The sequence below is a fragment of the Rhinolophus sinicus genome, linkage group LG12 (assembly GCF_036562045.2).
Source record: "Rhinolophus sinicus isolate RSC01 linkage group LG12, ASM3656204v1, whole genome shotgun sequence".
NCBI classification, from domain to species: domain Eukaryota; kingdom Metazoa; phylum Chordata; class Mammalia; order Chiroptera; family Rhinolophidae; genus Rhinolophus; species Rhinolophus sinicus.
In genome coordinates this window covers 56,456,049-56,478,153 of record NC_133761.1, presented here as the reverse complement: position 1 = coordinate 56,478,153, position 22,105 = coordinate 56,456,049, and the positions used below count along the sequence as shown (strand labels likewise).

General features: G+C 38.2%; 2 protein-coding genes across 5 annotated transcripts in view; one reads left to right on the top strand and one right to left on the bottom strand.

The window, feature by feature from the left end:
* The window catches only part of AIDA (axin interactor, dorsalization associated), a 30,720-nt gene extending 29,644 nt beyond the window's left edge, over positions 1-1,076 (bottom strand). For both annotated transcript variants that reach the window (XM_019756366.2, XM_019756367.2), the window contains exon 1: positions 943-1,076. In XM_019756366.2, coding sequence (XP_019611925.1) covers positions 943-1,052 — 110 coding nt within the window. In that variant the 5' untranslated portion in view covers positions 1,053-1,076. The remainder of the gene's footprint in view (positions 1-942) is intronic.
* A 460-nt stretch (positions 1,077-1,536) lies between these two features.
* On the top strand, positions 1,537-21,474 carry BROX (BRO1 domain and CAAX motif containing). 3 transcript variants are annotated; one of them, XM_019756363.2, is made up of 13 exons: positions 1,537-1,674; positions 4,330-4,446; positions 7,358-7,464; positions 7,791-7,887; positions 10,645-10,740; positions 11,889-11,961; positions 12,912-13,017; positions 13,707-13,796; positions 15,380-15,465; positions 16,414-16,495; positions 16,818-16,968; positions 17,842-18,001; positions 19,253-21,474. In XM_019756363.2, exons 2-13 carry the CDS (start codon positions 4,346-4,348, stop codon positions 19,337-19,339), a joined length of 1,236 nt encoding a protein of 411 aa, XP_019611922.1. In that variant the 5' UTR covers positions 1,537-1,674; positions 4,330-4,345; the 3' UTR covers positions 19,340-21,474. The 3 variants fall into 3 exon arrangements, with proteins under 3 accessions (XP_019611922.1, XP_019611923.1, XP_019611924.1); XM_019756364.2 differs by lacking the exon at positions 1,537-1,674 and adding an exon at positions 2,011-2,155; XM_019756365.2 differs by lacking the exon at positions 1,537-1,674 and adding an exon at positions 2,156-2,289.
* The last annotated feature ends 631 nt before the right edge of the window (positions 21,475-22,105 follow it).

Here is a 22,105-nt window from a genome sequence, read left to right as displayed (position 1 = left end):
CGTTTCATATGTACGTAAATCTTGTTTTTTTAATTTAAAAAACACCCCTGAAGTTTTGTGGGGGGACACCAGAAAGGGAAGAGAAATCGGACTTGGGCCGATCCAAGAAACTGGTACCCAGAGGCTATACATTACACACAGGAAAAGGAGGAGGGATCCCAGGAGGGAGGGGTGGCTCCCGTGCGTGGTCTATTAATTCACATTTTGCTCTCTTCTGCTCACATCCTGCGCGGACTCCACCCAAAGCAACCGAGCGAGGGGGTGGGTGGGACCCACACTGCCTAGCAAATAACAGTCCCAGAAACCGAAACGGGATCGAGGTGAACAGGGAAAACACGGCTCACCAGAACGAGGGGTGGAGAAGGGGCGCGAGAGGGGACCCTTCCTTCGGCTGCTGCGGCTTCCCGGGGGGACCCCCCCCGCCCCTCAATCGCCACCAGTTAGTTCTCTCCTGCCCCACACACGGGAGGAGGATGGCACCACGCACCGAGCCACTCATCCCGGGAACGTGGGCGGAGAACACCCACGTATTCCTCGGAGATTCTACAAGAAATCGAGGGGCGGCAACCTGAGAGAGGCGGAGGAGAGGAGGAAAGGAAAGTGACTGCCGAGCGGGGGACCCGTGAGACCGTGGAGAGGAACTCAGTAGGTAGCCTGATGGGGCCGGCGCCCCGGCAGAGAAGGGGCTACCTGTTGAATGGAACTGGCCTGGTGGAGGCGGAGGGGGAAGAAGGGCCAGGATCCCCGGAGAGCAGAGCGGGGTCTCCAGGGCAGCCTCTCCGCGGCCGGGGCCGGGGCCGGGGCGATCTCGGCGCCAGTGCCTGCGGGGCCCCACCCTGAGAAGCCTTGGCTGCCGACACAGGGATGAGAGACATCGACAGAGACAAGGGGGAGGCGGCCGACTGGAGCCGGTCTGGCCCGCTCCGGCGGTTAGTCACTCACATCTGATACTCGTCTATCGCCTCCACCAGCTGGCCCCAAGAGTCGAAGTCGGCGCCTCTCCTAAAACTGGCGCCCCAGCGCTGCAGTAGACTCCGGGTCACCTCCGACATGGCCGGTCCCCACCCCGTCCCCTCCCGCCCCTACCCCAGCGAGGCCGGGCTCTAGGGCGCCATCCTCCCCGGGCCTGGCCCCGACATTAACAGGGCCAGAAGGAACCGCTACGGTCACCACCGCCACCCGCCCAGGAGCCGCCCAAGCCCATTTGCCGCCACAGCCAAACTTTGCGGCTCCAAGGAGGCCGCCCCGCCGCGGCCCCGCCCCCGAAGCCCCGCCCCGGGTTAGGTTGAGGCCGCCCCGCCCCCCTAGCGGCCGCCGGCGTTATTGCATCTTTCTCGGCTGGGGAGGCTGGGCCGCCTCTGCTCTTCGTCTGTGGAGACGAGGCTGCAGCTGAGGATAAAAGACTAGGGCGGAGCAGCTAGGAAAGGGTCCAGGCACAGGGCGTTCGGAGGGGGATGCGGCAACGCGGCAGCCTCCGCCCTCCAGCGGCGCGCACGGCCGCCCCGGTAGCTGTCATGGCCGCCTGATCACGTGACTCCGGCTCGGCGCAGGCCCAGTTTCCTGTCGCTCTACCTCGGTAGCCTAGTTCTCCGCCTCCCTCCCTTTCTCGCTTGCCGACTCGGGCACTGCCTTTCTTCTCTCGGGAGGACTGCCGACCAGACTCCGAGAAATCCGGTAAGTATGTCAAGAGGGTGGGCGTTTCCTGGTAATATTCCTGCCCCTGCCGTTCCCCCGGGGCAGTACCAAGCACTGGGGTCACCTTTCCACCTTTTACACAGTATTCATAGACCCCTGGGTCGTAGTCCCCAAAACTCTCCTTCTAATACTTGGAAACCAACGAAAGAAAGATAATCCATATTGGCCCCGTGAATCAATGGTATTAGCAATATCAGTGGTATTATCCCCTTGCCCGCGTATCCACTGGCATTGGGGGGCGTATGAGCTAAATAGGGGGTTTGTTTGGCGGTCGTCGATCCGCCCCTCTCGGGTGGATCGTATCGACTTTCTACAAAAATGCCTGTTGAGAAACAGGGGCGCACTAAGGTTAGCGCCTGCGCGGGTCACCGCCCGCCGCCTGGAACGGGACGGGCACGGGAGGAAGAGGCTGGTGGTAAACAGGAAGTGGGAGTTCCAAGCTCCGGGGGGCGCCGCTCAGGTAGGTTCCCCGGGAGACCCAGAGGCTCCAGAGTGGGGTACCCTTGTCAGTAATCGAGTCCTCCTGTGGAAGCGGGTGCGGTGGCTGCGATCGGACTATTGTGCTGATGGCTCTAAAGACATTCACACCTGCGGGTGGGTGTGGCCTTTTTCAACCCCACCCTCCGAATTCTTGAAAGCTGGGGTACTGGGTATCAGAAGGGGAAAGATGGGGCCAGAGCACAGAATATCTTACTTGCTCTCTTGGTTCCTGCAGTGAAGATAGGTATACAGAACTTGAGACATTTTCATCCAGGAAGTGGGGGGCCGCCTTTAACGAGAATTTGTAGAAAATTTGCTGTCACAAAAGAAAGGGTTGTATTGTTTGCCATTGTCTCTACAAGGCTTGGTTTGTATGCATGTAGACGCTGTATTAGTTTGCTTAGATTATGAAGGAAATGTACTTGGATCATGTTTAGAAGAGCATGTGGTTTTTAAAAGGACTTGTTAAATGTTTTGAGTCATAAATGAACTTGCTCAGTTTTTCCTTGTGTACACAATGCATTTTCTCTTCATTAAACATCTAGCGCGCTCTAAAACCGGTTTTGTCATGAATAAGTAGGTAGTGTAAGGGAGGTACCTAAAGTAGGTATTTTATACCCTGTGCAGCCCACTTTTTTTCCCATTAAGAAAAGTCGAATGACATTGCATAATGTGTTCAACTTAATTAAACCTCATCAAAATTTCTTATTGATTACTTCCTGGAATCTAATTGCTACATTTAAGTCTTCAGCTAGGCCTTCCTGTAAAATCTGCATTATCTACCCTCACGGACTTTTAGGAGAGTGGTGGCATACTCTTTTTTTTTTTTTAACCTAAAAAATTAACCTTGATTTTTTTAAGTTGGCAGTTTACTTGAGTAGTTTTTGAATTTTTTTGGTGTTTTTTTTTTTTTTAAGATTTTTATTGAGGAAGGGGAACAGGACTTTATTGGGGAACAGTGTGTACTTCCAGGACTTTTTTCCAAGTCAAATTGCTGTCCTTTCAATCTTACTTGTGGAGGGTGCAGCTCTGCCGAACTGGCAACCTTGTGGTTAAGAGGATGCACTCCAACCAACTGAGCCATCCGTGAGCTCAGTGGCAGCTCAGGTCAAGGTGCCATGTTCAATCTTAGTTGCAGAGGGCACTGCCCACCATCCCTTGCAGGAGTTGAACCGGCAACCTTGTGGTTGAGAGGATGCGCTCCAACCAACTGAGCCATCCGTAAGCTCAGTGGCAGCTCAGCTCAAGGTGCCATGTTCAGTCTTAGTTGCAGGGGGCACTGCCCACCATCCCTTGTGGGACTGGAGGAGTTGAATTGGCAACCTTGTGGTTGAGAGCCCAGTGGCCCATGTGGGAATCGAACCGGCAGCCTTTGGAGTTAGGAGCACGGAGCTCCAACCGCCTAAGCCACCGGGCTGGCCCCTATTTTTGGTTTTTAAGTTATGGATCAAGTATCATGGATTGTTTTTTTATCATGAAGATATTGGTTCATATAAGTATCTTAAGTGGAAAGCGTATTTATAGAACCTAAAGCCATAACCAGTCAGCTGGTGGGAAATATAGTTAACTTTGTTTTTAAATATAGCTAATTTAAAACCTATTTCTCTCAAATATAGCTAATTTAAAACCTTAACCTTAGCAGACTAAATAAGGGTCACCATTTGAACCTATTTTGGAGATTACATTCAGCTGGTCCTGTGCACATCTCATTTGCAGCGGTCCAACCAAAATCTAGTGCTTTGCTCCTCAAAAGTATAGTTTGGGAACCAGCAGCATCAATATCTCAGATCCTAACTCAGACTGTTGAATTAGAACCTGCATTTTAACAAGACCTCCCAGCTCCCCAGGTGATTTTCATGTACATTAAGATCTAAATATTAATATTACTGTTCCCAGTATACATAACATTGCAGTTACTGTGGACAGATTTCCAAATGCTCTTTTTTAGTAGGCCTGATCTAAACATAGACTACTCTATATAGACAAACAAAATTGTCTCACAGCAGTGAAGCATTTTATTTGTATATATGTATATATATTTTGTATAAAAATATATATCCTGTAATGAAATTTTATTTAAAAATAATTTTATACTAACATTCTTATTAACTGTTTTACTTAATTTTTATACATTATGTACTTTTTTGTTTATAGGAAACATTTGGAGAAAATGACACATTGGTTTCATAGGAACCCATTAAAAGCCACAGCTCCCGTTTCTTTCAACTACTATGGCGTAGTGACTGGTCCTGCTGCTTCAAAAATTTGCAGGTAAGTTTTAGCCAATCTCAACAAGTATTGATTAAGCCACCCTTAGATATAAGGTACTTACTTAGGTCCCAGGGGCAATATACAACTATGTAACACACTGTTTCTAACCTTGAGACTCCTTATAAACTTAGAAATGGTGTGAAGAGTTAAATCATAGATTATTTAAACTTTGGCAGTCATCTAGGCCAGGGTCCTTAATTTTAGATCAGTGAGTGAGTTCCAGAAAGGCTAACGCAATCACAGTGTGAGTTAAGCTATGTATTACAGTAGTAGAAGAGGCTCCACAGAGTTGTATGTGGATGTTGTTAATTGGGCAGATAGTAAATTCATGGAATTCTGAGCAGGGAGAGACCCTATGACCTGAATAGCCCCTGGAGTGTTTTTATAGGAGAAAGGACTTGATCTGGAGTTTGAATAAATTGAATAGCTTAGATCAGGGTTTGGCAAACTATATCCTGCGGATTTGTCCCACTGTTTTTTTTTTATATATAAAGTTTTATTGGAACACAGCTGCTCTACCCCCATTTGTTTACATATTGCCTTTGGTTTCTTCTACAGCAGCAGAGATTTTATGACCCACAAAGCTTAAAATATTTGCTTTTGAGCCTACAGAAAAAGTTTGCTGACCCCTGATTTAGATAATAAGAAGGGAGAAGAGAAAGTCATTTCTGTCAGGAAAACTTTAGTTCTAGAAATAGTGGGTAGAGCAGTTTGGAACAAAAGAAATACGCATAGATGCAAGAGGTATTTTAAAGGAGTCAACTGGCTAGATTGATTTGCTTTGGGAATTTGAAAAGGGTTCAGTCTTTATGAGATGTAGAAACTAGATGATCAAGACATTGAGGGTACCAGTAAAGGAAAATCAAGAGAGTTGCTGCTTTTTGTGGAAAGACATAATTGGAGCAAAAGGTAGGAAAACTGGCTTATTAATTTGGACCAGCAAACTTTTTCTTTAAAGGGCTAATAGTAAATATCTTAGGCTTTGTTGCTGTTGCATATTTTTCTTTGTTCAGTTTTATACACACACACACACACACACACACACACACACACGCATGCATGACAAGTTACAGGTTGTAGTTGGCCAACCCTAATCTTAGACTCCTAGAGGTTGGTCCCAGCTTAACTGTTTTATGTGTAGCCTTGGGCAAGTCTCTTAACTTCTATGGGTCTAATTACTCATCTATAAAATGAATAGCCTAAATTAAATATTTCTAAGGTATGTTTTTCTCAAATTCCATAATTTTAAGATGAATACAACTTTATACAAGTTAGGTCACAGGTGGTAATTGAGCACCTACTTAGAAACAACTAGCAAACTATTTGAGTCTGGAATTCGCCTTAAGAATTCAAGTTTTCTCCTAGTCCAGGAATTACTTTTTCCCAGCTTCTACTTAAATGACTCAAAAATGATAAATTAATAAGGTATCCCATCCCATTTTTCTTCAGCTCTATATAATTGTTGGTATATACTTTCTTGGAATAAGCCCCCTTAGAGCTGGTACCAATGAATAATAAACACTCTATCTAGACCAGGGGGGTCAAAACTGCGGCCCCCGGGCCAACTGCTGTACGCAATCCATTGTTAATTGGCCTGCAGCAAATTGCAAAAATATATTTAGTTTACTTAAATAAACCAGGTGAGGCAATACATACTTCACCTCGAGTGAGTGGCCCGGCTGTTTGTGTATTTTAATGCATATGGCCCTTGGTAAAAAACGTTGAAAAAAGTTTGGACACCCCTGGTCTAGACCATTCAAGATTAAGTCTGTGCTGTCTTCTAAACAGCACTGCTACATTACAGCCCTTCAGAATCTTAAAATACTTGAAATGGTAGTATTCTTTCAAGTCAACAAAGAATTTTGAGAACATTCTTTGTCCTAGGCACCTAATAAATTCTAGATATACAGTCCCTACTCTCTTGGTGCTTACAATTTAAATTTAGTCCTCTGAGTCATTTACACACAATTGTCTACAGTCATTGTCCATGTAATATGATTTCTGGAACCCTCACTAAGCAAGTTGCCTTCTGAAATTAGATGTGAAACTGAACAGGACCAAGTTAGAGCTGATGATGTAGACCTAGGATTGGCTATAAAGTTGTACTAATAGATGAGTCCTCAAAAGAGAGACAAGTGGAAAGCCAGAGACTGAACGTTTTTGGAGGCGGTAATAAGGGGACATAAGAAATATATAGAAGAAGCTTCCAGATATAAGAAGAGAACCTGGATATTTTAGTGTAATTGGAATCAAGGGAGAAAAGAATTTCTGGAAGGAAGTGTGGATCTGCACCATTTCCTGCTGCAGAGACGCAGAGGAGGACGGAGATGTTGCACAGGGCTAATGGCCACGTGGTTTTACATAGTTTTATGTGCATATTGAGTTGTACAATGCGATTTCATTTTTTAAAATAGGTTTTCTACTTAATAAAGTATATTTTAACAATGTCAGATTTTGAAATTTTAAGGCGATACTAAAATCATGCACAAGGATGTTAAATTTCCATTTTTCAAAACACTTTTATTGCAAACTGATCAGTTTACTCATCATTCTTAATTCCTTCCTTCTGTCCTCCCATCCTTGTGTTTGTTAGATTATTTTTAAATTAAAACTTGTTGTATACTTTTATTACATAATTGTACCCATGATTTGCCCCTTTAATTGGACTGAGTTTAATACAACTTTTGAAACAGTTGTTACTAGAAATTTCAGTAACCTCCAGTGTTAGTCCTAATTAAATTCATTCCTGTGTACTTAGTAATACCTGAGGGTGTGTGTGTGTGTGTGTGTGTGTGTGTGTGTGTGTGTGTGTAGTGGAGTAAAGCTTTTACATTTAAAATTCTTAAGCCACTTTTACATGGAGTCATTGTAATACAGCTTACTTAACGTTACTATTTCTGTCTCATATAAGTGACTTGAAATCATCCAGAGCACGTCTGCTTGAGCTGTTCACTGATTTGAGCTGTAATCCAGAAATGATGAAGAATGCAGCAGACTCATATTTTTCCCTTTTACAAGGTTAGTTATTTATACGAACTTTGGAGTTTTCAAAAGACAACTATGCGGAAGTTCACGCTTAATTTTAGTTTTAGGATGTATTCTGTGGTATGCTTGAGGTTCAGAAATGTGAGGATGTAAATAAGGGTTGCCTTTCTGACATGTTGAAAATTCAGTGTGTATGTATTTCATATTATGTTACCTTCGGAGAAAGTGTGAGATATAGAAAGGGAGAGGGGAGTTAGGAGTTTCACTCACGTTCCTGGAAAAGTCATGTTCTGAAATTTTTTCTCAATAGAACACTTGGCATTTCTTCTAAAACTGAACTGTTTTGTACCTTTTCATAGGTTTCATAAATTCATTGGATGAATCTAGCCAAGAAAGCAAGTTACGATATATTCAGAATTTCAAGTGGACTGATACACTACAAGGACAGGTTCCAAGGTAAGAAAAATGTTAACAGTACTAAATGGAAGTCATTTTTGTAACTATTTAGCCAATGGTTAACTCATATCCCCTGTATTTGAAGAAATAAAATACAGATCTGAACAGCATTTTCTCTTCCCAGGGAATTTTTTTTTTTTTTTTAATTTTACCTAAACTAATACATTCTATTAAGTAAAAATATAATTTGTTTCTCCTGGACCAAATCTATTTTTGAGATAATCAGTACAAATATTAACTAGAAATTGAAGAGCCTTAACTTTCAATAACACGGAGCATGGTTTGGGAATTTGGAACCTAAAGCTAGCTTTCAGTTTTTGCCTACATTCAAGCAGAGCAGAATTTTGGTTTTTCCCCGACTTTTTCTCTTCTGATGGAAAGTTTAGATGTCTTTGGTCAGTCTCTTTCTTTCTCTCTTTCTCCCCAGTTCCACCCCAGCAACGTACTCTTTTGACGCACAGTATTTGTTTTCCTCCTAATTTCTCTTCACTGTTTCTGCTCTTTCTAAAAACTTCCCCTCAGAACTTTTTCATCACTCTTGCACAACTAGCAGAGATCTAACTAAAATGAGAAAAATCATAATGGTACCAAACTTTTCTTTACTTTTTTTTTTTTTTACACCATTGGGCTATTTAAATGGTCATATATTTTTACCTCAATTTGCTGTAGATTTACTGTTTTATAAAATCAGAAGGGAAGAAAATGGAGATTGCTGAAAGGCCAGGGCAGGCATTATAGGAAGTGGGGTGCAGACTTAGGATTCACACCTAACTAGATGTTGACCTCAGGTCTTCAAGTGTGTGAACATCTGCTTCTGCTGTATGTTGGGGTTATAGATAATAGAGCTTTTGTGAGGAACAAAATAGGAAAATTTATGTTAAGTAGCTCTATAATGCCAGGCACATGATAGACATTCAATAAATGTTAGTTTCCCTTCTTTCCTTGGGAATATTTTATGTAGAATTCATAAACTGGGTAGGAAGGTGGGCTCTATGGATCCTTTCCACATTTTAATATTCTGGGTTACTAAAGTTTACATGTCCTCATTTGCCTGTTTTTCTTTCTATAACCCTTCATCTGAAATAAAGGAACATTTTATATATATATATATATATATATATATATATATATATATATAGAATCAAACCTTTTCTTATTATTACTTTATGAAGCTTTGGCAGATTCTCAAGTGGTTTTACATTACATAAATTTGGCACTTTTTCCTACCGTGCCAAATTTTGATTCCTGTAACAGCATTTTTCAACATAGTTCTATGAAACAGTGAAGAATTACGTGATGAAGGCCATAAGTAATACTGAATATTCAGTACATGGGAGATTTTTAAGATACTCTATCCTTGATTACTACTTACTCAATAGAAAGTGCACTGTATCAAGTATATGTATTTTTGACTACTGCTTACATGAAGTACAATAGAAGTGGAGTCTTTGGGAGCAAGGCAGATTGAAATAAAGGAAGGATAAAAGGCAGTTAAGTCATGAAACTTCATATAAGTTAGCAAAACTGTCTTGTTATTTAAATGAAGTTATAAATTAGATATGTCTACTAGATCACCAGTTAGGATTGATTTGAAAGTTCTCAACGCTGAAAAAAATAAGCTGTTAAGCCATGCATTAAATTTTTTTCAATAGAGTGAAACTGTTTTAAGAAGTTTGTCATAACTGTTCATTTTTGTGTATTATAACGTATTTAACAAGATGGTTTATAAGTTATTTTTGAATTACTGTATTTTTATTACAATTTTTTTAATCTAAAAAGTCTCCATTCTTTTTAAGATGGAGGCACAGTTAAATAAAAAAAATGCAAAGTGGAATCGTGATTCTAGTTTCTTCCTTTGGGGTAATATTTCTATGTCTTAGTAATAACGTGTAAAATAATGGTATTACCTCTGTTTTCTTGCTTCATCGTTTGCTATAAATGAGATAATGTATAAAGAATTTTCAGGGTCTTATCAGAACAATAGTTATTAAAAATTAGTGTTTGCTTAATAACCTTTTGCCACCTTTGTGTCATACTTAGTAAGAGAATTCAAAGGAAACAAGATATAAAATACACTTGTTTTTAATACCTTGTTTTCTGTAGTATACTGATTGGCTTGGCATTCAAAATCTCCAGTTTCACTTCAGCTTGGCTTTTTGTCCTTCTGTTCCTTGAGACCATCTGCTCAAACAAGCTGGTTGGGTCTCTGCTATTAAAAATCTTTATGCTTTCTTGTACTTTAACAGCATTCCTCACCTGGGAATGCTTCCCTTCGAGCCATTTCTCAAGGCACAATTCCGATTCTGTACATACCATTAAGCCTTCTTTCATCATTCTAGCCTGAAACGATCTCTCTGAATTCCATTTTCTTACAATGCAGTATAAGAACCACCTGCTCCAGAATCAACTGGGTACTTGTTAAAAATACAGATTCTGGGCCCCTCCCAGACTTTCTGACTATCTGGGGTTAAGTCCTAGAAATCTGTATTTTTAAAGTTCTATGTACAGTAACCTTTGGGAATAACTACTATTCTCATGTTTACTATTATGAAGTATGTACTAGGCCATTGTGTTCAGTCATTCATTGTGAATTACATGTGTATGTCCTATCTCCCCATCTATATTAAACACAAGGACTGGTTTCTTCACTTTCCTGTAGCATATAGTCTTTATAAGTTTGAGTTGGATGTACAGTAGGCTTCATGTAGAGATGTCTCAGTAATGGACAGAACTTAATGATCATGTTTATAATTCCAGTGCCCAGCAGGATGCTGTTTTTGAATTGATTTCCATGGGATTTAATGTAGCTTTATGGTATACCAAATACGCTTCAAGACTGGCTGGAAAAGAAAAGTAAGTTAAAGGAGGAGGGTGTATACGCGTATGTGTTATTCTTCCAATATATGGAGCTTCGTTGTTAAAAGTCTAGGCTTTTGATAAAAAGTACCACTTTTTAGTGAAAGTTTGCTTCATAATATTAATATTAGAAGTACTGTGTTTCCCCGAACATAAGACCTAACCGGAAAATAAGCCCCGGCATGATTTTTCAGGAGGACATCCCCTGAACATAAGCCCTAAAGCGTCTTTTGGAGCAAAACTTAGTGTAAGACCCAGTCTTATTTTTGGCAAAATACTTTATCAGAATTACAGAGCCTAGTGTTAAAAGGGAAAAAAATAATTTAATAATCTTGTCATGGGAAAGGTCCTTCTAAATAAAATCCCAGACCAAGAAAAGGAAAAGATTGAATATTTGACTATATAAAAGTACCACAAACAAAATTTAAAAACAAATGACAGATGGGTCAAAAAAATTGCAGTGCATATGACAAATTATTTTTATAACGTATACTGTTACAAATCAGCAAGGAAAAGACCCAACAAATCAAGTGAAAGTAAGCAAAAGACATAAACAGGCAATTCACAGAAAAAAAATTACAAAGGCTTATAAGTATGGAAAAGATGTTTTAAAGGATTAAGGAATTGTGAAATAAAATGAGATACAATTTTTATAATAGTAAAAATGGATATTAGCAATACAAAACACAACTACCAGCTGTGGTGCGTCTGAATCTGGGAAAAATATGCAGCCATTTAAAAATGAAGTTGGATTTTATGTGCTGTTTTAAAATTAACGCTGAAGTGATTTAGGTGAGTAAAACAAAAGCAGAGTAGTGAATATTGTATATGTGTGTGTTTTTTAAATGTGCATGCATTAAGTTATAATTTTTGCCTGTTTATGCACAGAAGATTATAAGGAAAAAACAAGCTTTTGTTCAGAACTCTAGACAGGGTCTCTTTTTTGTTTTCATTTGTAGTCACGTCTCTTTGGATGTTTTTCATGTGCATTTGTTACTTTTAAGTGTCAAGTTATATTTTTTGAAAGGAAGAAAACTAATGGTGAGAAACAAATGACTAATTTGGTTTTTGAGAACGTGGTAGTTGTTGGTTTTAATACTAGAAATGGCATTCATCCCCTGAGTGATGTAACAACTGTCTTTAAGCGTAACAGAAGAGGAAGCAAAAGAGGTCCATCGAAGCCTAAAAATTGCAGCTGGGATTTTTAAACATTTAAAGGTAAAATAATAATAAAGTATATTCTTAATGCTTTAATTCTTGAATTATTCTTTCATTCTTTGTGGAGGGCCAAGAGAGAGAATTATTTCATTATGTAAAAAGAACTAGCATGTATTCTGTTTTCCTTATGTTAATAAGTACTTTGTTGGTGAGTGTAGTCAATTATAGAATATTTAATGTCTCCATTTTAGAAAATCAGTGAATTTTACAATTAGAAATTTCAAGTTGTAATTCACTGCTTGTTTTTCTGTCTCTTGTGAAAAGGTAAAAAACAAAAATACGTGGTTCTTACCATTTTTCACTCAGTGGCCAGGAGCAGTCATGGTTCTGCAGCACTGAACTTCTGATTGTCTTCTCTGTATGTCGGGAAAACTCTGGAGGGGCAGTCAATACATACTAATTACATTAAATTGCCTGAAGAGATGATAGGAATTGGGAAAGATCAGTGTATAATATTTTCCAAGCAGAATTACCCCACTGTTTACTGACGGCCTCCTGGAGTTTTCTTGTGATAAAATAAGATGCTTTTAGAGTGATTACAAAGCTGTGATCCTCAATGAGCTCTAGAATTGTAGTCTTTTATATATCCACAGTTACTGATGTGATCATTGTAGATATAAATTATCTGGCTATCATGCAAAAGGGAACTTTGGTTACTGTTTTCATTTAAAGGTTTTCTGAGATGAAAATGAGACTTACATATCTAACCAATCTATTATGACCCAGAGTTTGCTCTTGAATTTCTTGTTTTTACAAAAGCTTTGAATAGTTTTAGTATGTAGGAGCTTTAATTCTCTGTAAGCTTAATATTGTTCTTGTTTTACGCATTTTTTGTTAGTACCCTACATTTCTGATAAATTCCCACACTGAATGTCTCAACTTTCATTTTCTTCATCTGTCACAACGGGGTTAAAATAAATTCGGCTTTTTTGTTTTTCTTTCTCTCTCAGGAAAGTCATATCCCAAAGCTTATCACACCTGCAGAAAAGGGGAGAGATTTAGAAGCGCGACTCATAGATGCTTATATTATCCAGTGTCAGGCTGAAGCTCAAGAAGGTATCCTAAATATTGTAAGATTTCTTTGGTTTTTTTTTGAAGGAAGTCTATATTGGCATTTAATTCTTTTTTTTTTTTCAAATCAGAATTAGCTGGAATAGAGTTTCGGGTTTTGAGAACTTCATAGTGAGGAATAATTTTACGTTTAGCATTTGCCTGATTTTTAGCTAGCAGGAAAAGGCCTCACAGTTTAATAGCTGTGTGTAAGAGGATTTTGATTTCAAGCCATTTCTGACAGCATAAAATGAATTCTGTAATTCATCTCTTCTCCCTCTACCTTGCTTGTTCCTTTTCCTCTTCCACTATTTGGCTTACCTTTCAATAACAGGAAATAAATGAAGACTTCTGTGAAGACAATAAAGAAACTTTGTAGGCTTTGTTTTTCTTTATTCCAAACTCCAGTGCCCTGAAAGTATTTGTTTCCTCTTATATCATGCTATTTTGTAGTAGTAATTTTCTGTGATTAGCTAGTAATTTGCTAGTGATTTACTTAAAGAAATGGTATTGGAACCAACAAGCTCAGTGTTTATGTTTGTATTTTCTGTATCTTATTTTTTATATTAAAACTTTTAACGAACTGTATTAAAATTCCAAGTAGATTATGGGACTGTCTTTTGCCCTTTAACAGAACTTAGAGTGAATGCAAAGGAAGTTAATTATATATTCATTTTATTGTGCTTTGGTTGCAGTAACAATTGCTCGAGCAATTGAACTGAAACATGCTCCAGGACTAATTGCTGCACTGGCCTATGAAACAGCCAATTTCTATCAAAAAGCTGGTAAGTTTATAATTCTGATACATTTTTAGTCTTTAGATTTTCAGATTAATCTTTTGGCTAAATAGGGAACAAGCAAATCAAAAAGTCTCAGATTTTTTCATTATTTGAAAATAAGAATAATAGCTACATTATTTTTATTAATGTTGTTTAAAAGAAAATAAAAGTTAACGCTGTTCCCAGTTAATATGGGACAATAACGTACTTCTAATGGAAAGGACGATACTGTACTTTCTAACCAGTTATATCTAATAATTATACAGCTGTTTTGCTTTTGAAATTTTTTTGGTCTTTGTGACGACCTTATTGTTACTTACCATCCTTATTTAGATAAGAAACTGAAATCCAGAGAATTAACATAACTAATCTATATTTTACCTGCTAGCAGAAGGCAAACTGGCACTAGAACTCAGGTCTTCTTATTAGCCTATGTTTCTTTTCATTCACTTATTTAAGAAACATGCATATGTTTCTATTTGTGGGATGGTTACTATTTTATTTGCTGGGTATTCAGAGATCAGTAGGACAGATTCACAGTCTAGAAAAGGAAAAAAAATTATATATAACTACTTTATTGAAGCATGAAGTAAACAAGATGTCATTACAGCAGTAAAATAAAAACCTAAAGGACCTGGGCATGCTAGAGAAGGCTTCCTAGAGGAAGGTGATGGTTTAGCCTTATTTTCAAATATAAATAGAAGTTCTACGTTTGCTAGGAGGCTTTATGTGCGGCAAGAGGGGAATATCCTGTGGTAAGAGGTAAGAAAACTTAGCACATTCTGGGACCTTTAGACAGACGATGCTCTTAGCTGAATCACAGGATCAGTGATAGGAGAAAAGGTTAGGAAAGTTCTGTGTCTGAGAGATCACATATTGGTTTGTGGGCCCATCTAAGAAGTTGGCCTTTATTCAGTAGATGTTTGGGACCCATTCAAAGATAATAAAGTAAATCTGACTTGATTGGATTTGAATTTAAGGATGGTCCCCAGGGTTGCAAGATCAGAAATCGGCATGCTAGGTGAAAGAGTAAATAAATGACTGATGCCACATAGCACTTAGGAAGAAATGAGGATAGTCTATGAAGGAAATGAGGAAAGCTTTGACAAAGACAGCAAAGTAGGAAATGGAGAAAAGAAATAGATTTGAGAGATATTTGGCAGGATGCGTGAGTGTGTGTATTTTATATGAGATTCAGTGGTGGGGTGGCGAATGAGAGGATACCCTTTATGTTTCTGACTTTGGTGATTAGACTACTCTTTCCATTGCTATATTGTTTAAATTTTAAAAAGATAATATAATAGTATAATTCATATTTACCTTGAAGTTCTTAGTCATATCTATTTTTATCATTATGTTAAACTTAAAAGAGAGGCCATGGTATTTAACCAGTCTTATTATGTAGTTAAAATATGCTTATAGGAAAAATTAATCCCTTTAAATAAAGCGAGGTTTTTAAAAAATGTGTACATGCTTGAGGCTTAGACTTGAATAGCATTCTGCTTTTAGCATCTGAATGCATCATGAACTGAAAGTCTTCTAGTGAATCAGGGTGAAATTATATTTCGCTTTTTAAAATGTAACTTTAGATCATACTTTATCCAGTTTGGAGCCTGCCTACTCTGCTAAATGGAGAAAATATCTTCTCTTGAAAATGTGTTTCTACACAGCTTATGTAAGTACTTATAACTCTACAACAATGTAAATTACTGTCTTGCCAGCCCTTTCAGTGCCAGGTCTGTCATCTCACCAGACTCTTAATTAGCACTTTACAAGTAATGGACAGCTCTCAGTAAAGGATCACAGGCCCTCAGTGCAGCTGTTGTGAGCTAGAGTGGATGGAAAGAGATGACGTAGACTCGTAGAACTGGATTCTGGCAGTGGTGTTACCATTTGATTTAAACCCACTTTTAAGCTGGAACCTTGTGCATACTTAATAAGAATTCTCTCATTTCATCCTGTACATTGAGAAAGACATTTATTAATTCAAATCTGAAGGCATACTGCACAGTATATCAGCTGGGTTGGTGAAAAAAATATTAAGCACTCTTTTGGAAGTTACTTTTTAGTCTCTTATACCCACCACACAAATTTATTTTGTTGGGTAGAATATCATGTGAGAGATCATCCAAAGCCTCTTTCAGATCTAGGTAGGTGTTTTATTTCTCACACCTTCTAATCTGTTTGCAAGCATACTGCGTAAGACCATGTGCTACCCCTGCATTGATGGAGACGTTCAAAGAGGCTCCAATTTCAGGCTGATACCTTTCTCTTAAACCCTGTTTAGTCCTTAACTTCCATCCTCCCTCTCTCCCCCTCTCCATTAGCACAGTTATTTCCCTCCTTTATACACGGCGCCCGAATTTTTAGAACAGATTTCAGCAGATACTTTCTGTTCTCAGCCCATGGTTGGAAGGCTAGTTTGGTTCAAAGACGTCAGATAATTCCCCTTTTGATACTAACAGATGGGAGAAAGCTCATTCAAGTAAATAAATGTAAGGGATCGCATTGATACTTCAAACAATGGACAAAGGCATTGATTTATCTGCTGCATATATAAAACAATGGTAGTGGAAAGCATCATTTGGGGAGAGAACTAATAAAAATTTGTTTCTTTTATCAGGCTTACTGTTATCACGGTCAAACTTTGTTGGCTAGTGATAAATGTGGGGAAGCAATCAGGTCTCTCCAAGAAGCAGAAAAATGTAAGTATTTCTGCCAGAACACGAACTCCCTTTTAAACAAACAAATGTTTTATCGTAAAGGGGGAGAGGCATTTAAAAGAGATTTTGGCTGAGTTCATAAAATGGCATGGGAATGAATGAGTGAGGTTACTGCAGAAAAACAAAATGTTTCAAACACCTAGACTCTACAGAAAAGACCCACCTCCCCTTTACACTGCTAGTATTGCTGTTGTACTAGGTAAAGAACAGTAAAATTCCCTTCTGTCTGTGATTAAAAGCGTTTTTAGTATAATAATCAAAAATTAGGTATAGTCAAATGACTTTGAATCCCTTTCACATGCAGTTTATGCCAAGGCAGAAGCATTGTGCAAAGAATATGGAGAAACTAAAGGTCCTGGACCAACAGTCAAACCTTCGGGACACTTGTTCTTTCGGAAACTAGGAAATCTTGTGAAGAATACTCTAGAAAAATGTCAGAGAGAAAATGGATTTATGTGAGTAGAGCTCAGTATTATTTTAGTAATATTAGTGATAGTGTACAATTGACTCGTGAGCAGCACAGGTTTGAACCGCTCAGGTCCACTACTACGCAGACTATTTTCAGTAAATAGGTGCAGTGTTTTGGGGGTACATGGCTGAGGAGGGCTGACTGTATTGATTTTCTCTTTAAATTGGTAATAAAGTTCACTTGGGTAGGACCTAAGTTTTATTCTGCTTCTAATGATGATATATAAAAGCAGATATTAAATTTTAAACATGAATTCTTAACATACAGCTTCCTGTGCTGCCCTTATTTTCTCTTCATTTGCCTGCCATTCCTTCTCCATCTGTTGTGTGTATCTTCTAAACTCTTTTTGCATGTTCATCTCACTCTGGTTCCAGCTACCTATAAAGTAGGGAAATCAATTTTCCGTCAATCAAGCCATTTTCCACTATTAAATCAGTGTTGTTCAAACTGTTGATCACCACCTACCTGTGTAATGTGATAGAGTCAATTTTGTCCCTACTTTTATCTCCGTACATTCTTCCCCTTATAATCTGCCTCTGGTCGCTGAGCTCTTTTTATTTCCTTGAACTTGCCAAGTTTTAACCTCTATCACTTCCTTTGGAAAGCATCTCTGAAACCCCAAATCTGGGTGAATTGCCCTTCTTTTGTGTGCTCATGGCACTCTCCATTCATTGTAGCTTCAGTTACATTGCATTGTAGTTAACAAGGTTTCTTGCTGTCTTACCTACTCTTTTGGAAGCTACATGAGACATGAAAATGTCTTCTTCGTTAAGTTGTTTTCTCGCCCAGTGCCTTGAACATAATAGGCATGCAAGTCATTGACAAACGAATGAGTTGCTGTTTAAATTACTTTTTGCAGTTACTTTCAAAAAATTCCAACAGAAGCCCCACAACTGGAACTCAAAGCAAATTATGGCCTCGTAGAGCCTGTACCTTTTGAATTTCCTCCTACAAGTACACACTGGACACCGGAAACGCTGGCTGCTTTTGATCTCACCAAGAGACCCAAGGATGACAGTGTACGAAATTGTATTTTTTTCCCATTCATTCACAAAAGTTTAAAAATAATTCAGAGTTCGCGTTTTGATCCTTTTCTCTATATAAGCAGATATACTATGTTTGTGTAGATGTTAAATTTGAGAGATATTTAGCAGTATGCCTGAGTGTGTATTTTATACGAGATTCAGTGGTGGGGTGGTGAATGAGAGCGTTTGTTTCTCACTTTGGTGACTAGACTACTGTTTGCTGTGTTATGTACATTTAAAAAAGATAATGTGATAGTATAATTCATATTTACCTTGAAGTTCTTAGTCATATCTGTTTTTAACATGTTAAACTTAAGTTACCTTAACCATCAAATCAAAGAGGGGCCATGGTATTTAACCAATCTTATTATGTAGGTAAAATATGTTTGGCATAATCTGTTGTAGAACTCTGAGATAAGACCTGTAGGCGTTAGTTGTCTTCAGATTGTCTGCCCAATTGACTGTCATTTTCAACATATTACCTTGCCTGTTTTCCAATTTGTCAGAGCCTCCTTTAAGAAGAGTGAGAGAACAGGTCTAAGAAAGTTGGCTTATCTGTATTTATGTTGCTATAGCAGTACTCTCTGATTTTGATGTAGTGTAGTCCAGGGCATTTGAAGATTTGACCTAAGTTCAACAATCCACGAAATCATCCAGGGGTGAACTAAGACTGCCTTTACTCATTTGTATATAAGCACATCATGGTTAACTAAGTCAAATGGTAGGTTAAGTGGAAGTGTTGAGGTTTGACTTCCAAAAATGGAGGTATCTGTGAAAAATAAATGGGAATTATTTTTGCAGCCAAAGCTCTTTACTTGAAATTGGACGGTTTTTATATAATTTCTACCCATGCTAAAAGCATTATTCCTTAAAATAACTATCTCTGTATCCTGTCCAGCCTCTAAAGTAATGCCTTAGGAGGTAGCCTATTACTATCATGAGTGATTTCCAAACTTAAGGGTTCCGCATGCATAGTTTCATCACTCAGCTTCCCCCTCCTCAGAAAGAGTAAGAGTACTGTTAGCTTGGTTTTTGCCTATCCATCCAGGTTTTCATCTTCACTGAAATGTTGTTTTCTGGTTATGTCTTAAATTAAATCCTATGTAGCTTCTGGAACAGCTTCATTAGTGTCAGTGTTGTGTAATGTAATACAGCATCTTTTAAAAATCTGAAGTGGAAAAGATCTAGTGTTTGTTTTCCAAATCTTAGTTTATGTTCTTACACCGTATTTTTCTTCCTCTGTAGACCAAACCCAAGCCAGAAGAAGTGGTAAAACCTGTGAAAGAACCAGATATCAAACCTCAAAAGGACACTGGGTGCTACATCTCCTAAAATATATCCATATGGAGTGCACTTGGAATTTCTCTAGTGTAGATAAGATTAAACCATGAACTTTAGTTCACATTTCTTGAAATGATGTCTCTGAAACCTGTAGAATAATACAGTACATTCAGAGGGAATCTGCCTTCAGTCTATTTGTTCTTGATTTTTAATATAGTCAATCTTTGTTTCCACACTCCTTTTTCACCAGGACAACGTGTGAAAGATTTGATTGTGCTTCTGAAGGGCATATTTGAGGGTTTGGGTTTTTTCCTCCCCCTGAACTCTGGGCAGTAATAAGTTACAGGTTAATATATTATAGGCCAGAATCATGTGGTTTCAGGTATGTTTTTCTGTCTTCACAAAAAAAGTTTGTTTTCCTTCTTATTTGGTACCACTAGAATGACAGGAGTCTGTTTTTGACAGTTTTTTCCTTCATTTTGTTAATTGTAACACAGACTTGTTACGTTCTGAGTCAGTTAACTTTTCTGGGGGGAAAAAGAAAGTTATTTACAGTTAAACATCAGAAAAATCTTCGTACCAAATCCCTTGCATATTTTTTAATCTATAATTTACTCAAAAATTGGTGTTTACAGGTATGTTGAGCTTACTCCTATATCTAAGAGTATCTAAGAGCTTACTCCTATATTATGTAGCCCTCCACTTTGTTTCAGTTTCCATAAACCTGCAATGATTTTACAAGTACCTTTCTAAAGGGCTTTTTACTTCAAGGAGAGAACTTTGTAACAGCTCATAGTGTTTTCTATATGAGAGAAGAAAGAATGAAAGATTTTTGCAGATGCCAAATAGTGCATGATGTGAAGAAAAAAACTTGAAACCTAACGGAGATGGGTTGTCCTGGAATACACTGGTAACTCTATTTCTTTGTTACCTGGTTTCATTGTACATTGTTTTTATATACTTTTCTAATATCCACTTCCTGTCAGAAATGTATTGCTTTAGGCCGAAGGTCATACAGAAACTTAAAACAGATACAGTATCATATTAAAAATAATTTGTAATATTTGCAATAATTAGTATATATACAAACTTGGGATATAGTGGATGCATAACACGTTAACAAAAGTCATGCATCTGTAGGTTTATCTTCTTTTGATTGTTCTCCTGGGGCATTAGCTAATTTTCCTACTATAAATGGATTGGTTCCTTAGTAGAAATAATAGTAGTGTACATTAGGAGCTTATGACATGCCAGGGAGTGGGCTGAGCACTTACATAAACAAACCCTTGAATCCACACAGCAACTCCGTGAGAAATAAGTAAAATCTGCATAAAGTGTTGAAATAGGAATAAACACTTCAGTATGAAGAATGAATAGATTATGCCTGTCTAAATCAATATTATGTTCAAATAAATTATTACATAAATCATAATGTACACTCTTGAAAAAAGCTATATAGAATCAGAGAGCATTTTTTTTTAATGTTATGGAAATGTTACTGAAAATAATATATGGAAAACATCTCATATTTGGCTGTAAAACATCTCATATTTGAAGTTGCAGTTTCCAGAATAAGTGGAGTAATAACAGCAAACAATTTAACTTCGCTGTCTATGGAAAAAATATTTTAATCAAATTTCACTGTATTTTGCTTACAAAATCATTTGTTTGTTATATGCCAGTTACTGAAAACTTGCAACAGTACTTGATGCCAACTTACTACTCTTGGCCTATAGGAGCTGTTTATCTTAGCTACTAGTGCTTACTAACCTAGTTACTAAATCTTCACATTGACGTGGATCACACTACCTTGTATGGAGTGAAAACATATAACATGCTTAGTGCTTCTGTAAAATGCAGTAAATACTGGTATTTTAATCCATAATTGGCAACTTTGACATAAGCAGATAGTAAATATTCTGTTCACTCAGCAAAGGTGATACTTTGGGACTAAAATATCCCATTTTTATCATATTCTTTGAAATAGTGTTGGAAATTTTGGAAAGTTAACAAATGTAAAGAAGTTGCATGAAGGTTATAGAGAGATGTAACTATTTGTGTTGACTATTGCAGACATTTCATACTTAGTTTGAAGCGGAGAATGACAGCTAACATCCTCAGCTAAAAGTGTTGTTTGTATAATGAATTATCTTTTTATTTATGAAAATAAAATAATTTTACTTACAGTTTCATTGGAATTTTTATTTGCTTTTCAATAAATATCTTTACATTTATTAAGCCAGTAACAGAGTTAATACAATGCAGACGCATAATTGGCCGATACATGCTTTATTCTTAGTATGTATCCAGTATGATCCGGTGTTGTGTTCTGTGGTAGGCTGAGCCAAAGAGCTTGTCAGTATCCCTTGTACAGTCCTCTGTAGAAAACTTTGTACTTTGGAAACTTGAGGTGGCACTTGCAGGGTTCCATAAACGTACACAGAAATAAAACCATATTCCAAAATATTTCCTTATTCTCCAGAGTAATTGTGCTTTAGAAAATACCACATTTCTTATCTCTCTTAATATGTCCTTAGAAATAAACTTGCAGTGTCATTGGCAGTGAATACTGCTCTGTGGGGCTCTGGACATCCCATCCCTGCTTTTACCAGAGGCTTGACGTTCAGACCACCTCGGGAAGAGGGGAGAGTGGAAACGGAGTGCTCCGGTGGCCCCCAGGTGAGCAGTGCTAATTAGCTCTTGTGTAGTTACCCAGTGCTCGTTCTTTGCTGCATTTTAACCTGGTTCATTTACAAACATTTTTTGATTTATGAACACTAAAAGAGCTCTAGGAAATCTTAGGCATTATAACCTTCC

What these genes read in the sequence shown, in the direction of transcription:
- BROX (XM_019756363.2), top strand. Translation starts at nt 4,346, where the DNA reads ATGACACATTGGTTTCATAGGAACCCATTAAAAGCCACAGCTCCCGTT. An exon ending in GCTGCTTCAAAAATTTGCAG is followed by an intron (nt 4,447 to 7,357) that starts GTAAGTTTTAGC and finishes GTCTCATATAAG; the next exon opens with TGACTTGAAATCATCCAGAG. An exon ending in GGATTTTTAAACATTTAAAG is followed by an intron (nt 11,962 to 12,911) that starts GTAAAATAATAA and finishes TTTCTCTCTCAG; the next exon opens with GAAAGTCATATCCCAAAGCT.